Source organism: Octopus bimaculoides, chromosome 3, assembly GCF_001194135.2.
Source record: "Octopus bimaculoides isolate UCB-OBI-ISO-001 chromosome 3, ASM119413v2, whole genome shotgun sequence".
NCBI classification, from domain to species: Eukaryota; Metazoa; Mollusca; class Cephalopoda; order Octopoda; family Octopodidae; genus Octopus; species Octopus bimaculoides.
The window spans coordinates 71,618,333-71,624,855 of NC_068983.1; the positions used below are offsets into that span (position 1 = coordinate 71,618,333).

The following is a 6,523-nucleotide window of genomic DNA, read 5'->3' on the forward strand; positions in this document are numbered from 1 at the left end:
TCACATGCTCATACCAAACAGTTTCGAAACAACGCCAAAACAACGCCAGATCATATATTCAAAATAAATGGAAGTGGAGAGACAAGTTACTGAAGAGATTGCAAGAGTGCAATGAAATAATTTAACAAAAAACTATATAAATTAATAAAGGACTGAACCAGTGCGTGTGTTTATTACCGGCATAATGCCTCTCCCAAGGTTTAATTGTATTTCTTTCAACACACGTATCCACATCAAGAATCTTGCACACGAAATACACATACGAAATATATATATATACATATGTATATATATCTGTATGTATAAATATACATATATATATATTCATGTGTGTGGGTGTGTGTGTGTGTGTGTGTACATGCACATACACACACACACATTCTTGCATAAGGACAGGATGTATGCCATGTAGAAGAAAGAGACTGAAAATTGTTATTATTTATATAATAATATTCTATGATTATATCTCTTTCGTAAATAGCAGCTTTGAGATAACATAGTTTTCGTTAAGAGGTCGACAATGAGCAATCTTACTTGTGGAATTTACATTGTCACTGATACAGACTTGGATCCGGTACCTATGCTGTCTATTATTTTGGTGTCACATTATGCTGGCATCGAATCTATCTTGTCCACAAAATAACTATGCCAAATTTTTTGTCGTTTGAGTCAATTAGTAATTTTCAAAATTGTTTCTTCGCTGTCGAAACATTATTCTAATGTAATTAGACGTATCATTTTAGAAAAACACAACTACAATAAGTGGTATAAGATGGAGTTCGAGTTGGTGGGTTGTTTAACTCTGCAGTCTTATGATAAAATGCGTTTCAACCGGCAACATTCTGTTTTTTATTCTGATTTATTTTACCCAATATATATTTCTTCAGAGAGGGTTGTATTATATCAGTAGGATTGCGTTGTATTGGTATTTCTAAGTAATCGGCTAAGCAGATGCTCTACACATCACACTCATTTTTAATAATAATAGATACATATTATGATTATAATAGATATATATTTATCTTCAAATTTTAGTGGCGGTACAACAATATGTCCACCGTCCAAAAACTGGAACCATGAAAAAATACAAGATTGCGATATGACTTTTAATGTCGATCTTTGAAATCTATAAATCACTGAGCCAAGTTCGCAAATAGACGTAAACCAGATGATCCATTTAAGTAAAACAACTAGTAATAAGTAACGAGATGACATGACAAACTACAAACACCACAAGAAGTATGAATTTGACAGAGATTTTCCAAATAGGCTATGGTGGCTGATGAACTGCTTCCAACGATAAATTTACCTACATGGAAAGTATTCTGGGTGTTCGGGTATCAAGATGCGCCAGTGCTTCATAGGTACATGTGGACGGACTAACCGTGTCCGTTTCTGTTGGTTACGCGCTGCACGAGGACAAGTTATTTGTGAGGGTCGCTCTCGCATATTGGCCGGAACTAGGATTCGCACTTGCCCTAAAAACAACCATTAGTTTTCTTTTTAGTCAAGAATAGTAATATTTAGAGAGACTGTCAAATAACAATTATTTAGCACTAACATATGGGGATGGGAATAAGGAATTTAGTGATAGCAAAGGAAAGCAATTGCACTGGAATAAAAGAAAAGGAATAGTTTAAGTGACCAGAGACTAATAACAGAAAAGTTCACTGGAGATTGACAACAGAAGTTGTTGAGGCACTGTAGTAGTTTGCCACAAAGAAACGGGGCAATTAGGTTTGTTATAGTGAAATTTGGTAAAGAGATATTTTGAGATCCAATTGATAAAAGGTATCGGAATTTTGACAAAAAAGAAGCTTGAAACAAAAAGGATTTATAGATTGTATAATAGCTTAGGTTGAATAAAGAAATAATAGAAATATAATTAACTTACAGAAGGTTTTCCTTCAACAAGAAGTTATAGACTTTATTGAAAAAAAAACAGGAATTCAGGGACAAAATACAAAAGTCTCAAGGGTGTAAGAGTTCAATAAGTGAGTTGTGTGCCCCTTAATCTATTGGGTTGTAGGAGCATTTGTTTGCCATCCCTTTGTATGTTATTTATCCACGGAAGATATTGAACTGCGTTATATGACAATAATATTAACTAATGCGCTATATGACAATAATTATACATTACTCCACTGCTGTTATTTCTCTAGTAATTAATTGTTTACAGCTAAGTGGGCGTGATCATTTAAAGGTCAAGTACTTTAGCCAGACGCATTTCATTGCCGGTGAACAAATACAAACAAACCATCTCTCGACTAATTGACTAGATTTTTATAGAGTCGTTTCATCTGCACTTTCAATTTGCAAGTGGCAGATGATAAATGATAAAATAGCAACTGTTTCAATATGGAAAATATTGGGGTTCAAGAGTGAAACGTCAAATATTCAGTTAAGTTAGCAAGGTCCAATGACAGCACGTATACACTGGAGTAAAGGCAACACAAGCAAAAATGAAAGTCAACAGAAATTTAATGAAGAAAAACACGTGTTTAATAAGGAGAGATGTTTCATAGAGGAAACAAAACACGTCACTAAGAGTTAAAAACTAATTTGAAGGATGAAACAAAACGTTCACTCAGAAGAGATCAGAATGTCAGAGATAAATCATATGGGTATCAAAGACCGGGCAAAAGTAACTCAATCATAAAACTACAATGTTTCAAAAGTATAAAAGTGGACGAACGACATTAGAACAATATAAGACAGGAGATTAGTTAACAGCAGTACCAACTTGAAATATTGAAATATCTGCAATGGTTTATGATGGAATGGTTTAAATTAAAAGATACCCAAGAATGAATGTGAAAGGTACGGAACATGTTCCAATGCAAGGTTGTTAAATTTATAGATTAGGCTACAAGATCTCATTGATAAAATCCAGTATTGATTTGTGATAATACATAAAATCATAACTTTAAGGAATGACTTAAAAAAACGTTATGGTGTGAAATAATGATTTGTCACAAGGCAGACATTTTCAGGAAAGGTTCGGTTGACAGCCTTCTCCAGTATATAGTTGTTATTAAATTTGACTACAGGACTGGGTTAAAGTGGCATAGTTCAAAACCGCAGGTTATTCAATCAACTTTATCAACCAGTCTACTACCTTAATTTTTACGAAATAATAAGACGTAAAAGAAGATAACAAATGACGGCCTTTAAAAATATGACCATAACAATAATGAAAACATAAAATAATAAACATTTTGGGCAGAAACAAATATCAATAAGAATAGAGAGATACCCAGAATACTAGATTGAATGTATTCGAAGATACACAAAAGGGGATATGCAAACAAATTGAGTACTGCACAGTAAAAAAAAGTAGAAATGTGCATAAATTTATTTTAAATAAAAAAAACTTCAAATATAGCCCCCGGTAACACCTTAGGAGCAACTTAAGTTGAAGGTGTTAGAAAAATACAGAGTGTGAAACCATACAACTACAGTTTTGTAACTCATGAGGTAATAAGGCACCTCGAGCAAATCAGCTTGACGGTATCTATTTTAAGAAAAAGAAGGCGTTTAAACTTTATATTATACCCTAACAGAACACTTTTCAATTATATAATGGTGCTAATGCTTAGAGCAATGGATTGTACTATGCATGATACTGATTTGCAATTTGTAAAGTATAATGTCTATTTGAAAACTTATTGTCTTCACTATGGATATCCTGTATTGTCAATAACGAGATACTGGCCATAAATATTTTAGTTTCATCCCGATGTGACCAGCTGCAACTCCTGGGAGCAAATAACGACATGATAAATGATAAATGATTTAATCTTGATAATTCGAGGTTGAGAATGTTAAGATGATTTGCAAAGTAAATGTATTTTGAGGTAAAAAGAATACAGAATATTTATTGATGGATGTAAAAAATATTGGGACTAAAATGAATATTCATAACAAAGAGATAGAAGGGTAAAACAATGCAAATATTTGGAGAATCTGGCAATCAACAGAAAAAGGATTATTCGATACAAACAAGATAGAACGGAGAACTGGCCGAATCGGTGTATCTATGACCAAGATGCTATGCAATATTCAGTTGCGACCCTTTAGATTTAAGCTGACTTCACCTTTCATTTATTAAGGTTTGATAAAATATTTAAAAGTAATATATGTGGTCGAGTTAATCGATTATACCTTTCTATAAAATTTCTGGCCGTTTACCAATATTAGGAATCAATATTATAAATTAAGTGATTTCTAAAATTGACAGAAGGTCAGAAATTATGTAAGAGATATACAGTCAATAAAATTGCCACCAGTATTTTACTGATTTGTATTTCATCGATTCTGGAAATATGAAAGTAAAATTGGCTTTGATGTCACTTAAACTCAGAAACTAAATAGAGCAATGTTATTTGCATGTCACTCTCCCGATTCTGCTAAACCATCTTCTTTTTTAGCATATAATCAGAGAGAGAAGTGCAGCAACTATGTCACATTATTTTTCCAGATTCTTCGAAGCTGGTGGGAGGAAGGAAGTTATCCTCGAGCTAGTTCGATGTTTGCAAAAGAGCAAACTCCGAAAAAAAAGTAAAAGGCATGATTTGAACTCAAAATGCAGGCAGCCAAAATAATTGTTGCAAGGAATTTTGCTCTACACCTCAGCGATGGTACCAAACTAGATAATAGGTACAATTAAAACTACAATTACAGAATTGCGTTTTTTTGTAAATATTCGGTATAATGAAATATATTTAACTATCTAAAATATATATACAGGGCCAAAGGTCACTTGACAGTAAATCAAAATTCCATAAATATTATCTATAATTCTGTATTGACTCGAATGGAAAAATGTGTCGTTCAAGAAGGACTTCAGTTTGAACAATCTTCATGATGTTTCATATTTAGTTGCTTTTATTTAATTTATTCAGTTGTTGAACATGAATATATCTTGAAATTGAATGGTTTTGATATACTGTCAGGTGACTTTTGGCCAACCTTGTATAGCGTTGCTGTTAATTGGATCTTTGATATGCCCACAATCTCTCGTTATAGAGATCCATTCGACGCCATGACTATATTTCTAACATGTATACTTTGGTTTAGTAAAAATTCTACATTTCGAGTAGGCTTTCGTGTAAAAATTATATTTGATAGTTGCCTACGTAAATCAAATATACAAATTATCTTAACCACTTGTAAGATAAATACAGTTATAGATGTTGTTATGTTCTCAGCTGAGTTTAGCAGCCACTAACAAGAATAACAAACCAATATTGCTTTAACAAGACTTAAGCACTACTCTTATGTCGGGTGGAAGGAGCATTGACCATGACTATCAATTTCTCTTCAAGAATGATGACAACAGGGCAGTTGATGTTCAATTTCAACATGTGTAAGCAAATGGCTGTAGAAAAATTGCAGTCAAAGACGGAATTCGAAAAGGCTACGTTTAAATAGGTAAGGATTATGAAAATATGTTATTTTAAGGAAAGAAGTGTGACATTATGAGTGATGAAAGGTTAGATGACTGCAGTAAGTAGGCCTGGATGGAAGTAATATACAAATTTTCAGTGAAATTGAAGTCGGTGAAAGAAAGTGAAGTGAGGAAACTTCAAACATACTTTGATAAACTATGTTTTTGCGAATTGTGCAAGGAGTGTGTATAGGAGTTAAGTTATTAGTTTTGAAGGACATTTTAATGACGATGCAACAAATTGACTATGGTTAGAAGTAATAAAAGTCATGCTAGAGAATGTGATAAAACGATTTCAACTATGGCTGTAAAGAAAATGGGAAATATTTTAAAAGGACGTAGTTTGAGAGAAACCTAAAACTATTTTTCGGGATAGATAATAAGATTTTTCGGAGGGTGAGCATTCCAACAATGAAACAATGAAAGGATTTCAGGTATGAAACAGTTTGGCAAGATTACCGCATAATGTTAGGAATAGTAAGAGTTCAGGTAGGTAATAACAAAGACACTGTTATATGTTAACTGAATGTCATTTGAGTGTGATGACATGTCTTTGAAACATGATAGCAAAATTACTTATAGTCACATCAAAAGACACTTAGTGAATGAAAGGGACTAAAATTCGGGTTCTGACAGTATTTAAATACTTATTGATTTCTTTCATAAGCATCAAGCTTAAGACATTCTACAGATGATAATAGAAAGTCATGGTTCCATTTCCACTACCGACATAATTCCAACTAAACTGCGACAATATCTGTTGAGAATGCTAAGAATAAATACATGGATACATACAGGGATACATACATGGCTACATGCTCTATATTTTAAAGGGATATAAAAGATGGTATTGTAACAGTCATGAGTTTCCTTCCGTGAATATGCGCCAAAATAAAATGTAAATTAGCCTTAAATGAGTATCGAAACATTTACGCGAACTCAGCAACCCAAAAACTTACCTTTTACTCTTCGGCACTCGATAAAATATAAGAATAATAATTTGTTCAGGACTGGACTGTGGCCATGCTGGAAACCTACATTCAAGGATTCTTGTTTGATTGTATTAGTCCCTAT

General features: G+C 33.0%; 1 protein-coding gene across 2 annotated transcripts in view; it reads right to left on the minus strand.

Annotated features, from left to right (window-relative positions):
- The window catches only part of LOC106868056 (fibrinogen-like protein 1), a 65,481-nt gene that overhangs the window by 34,707 nt on the left and 24,251 nt on the right, over positions 1 to 6,523 (minus strand). The window contains exon 2 of one of the 2 annotated variants that reach the window (XM_014913166.2): positions 1,314 to 1,478. The exons of the other annotated variant lie outside the window; for it this stretch is intronic. Coding sequence (XP_014768652.1) covers positions 1,314 to 1,478 — 165 coding nt within the window. The remainder of the gene's footprint in view (positions 1 to 1,313; positions 1,479 to 6,523) is intronic. 2 annotated transcript variants of the gene reach the window in all.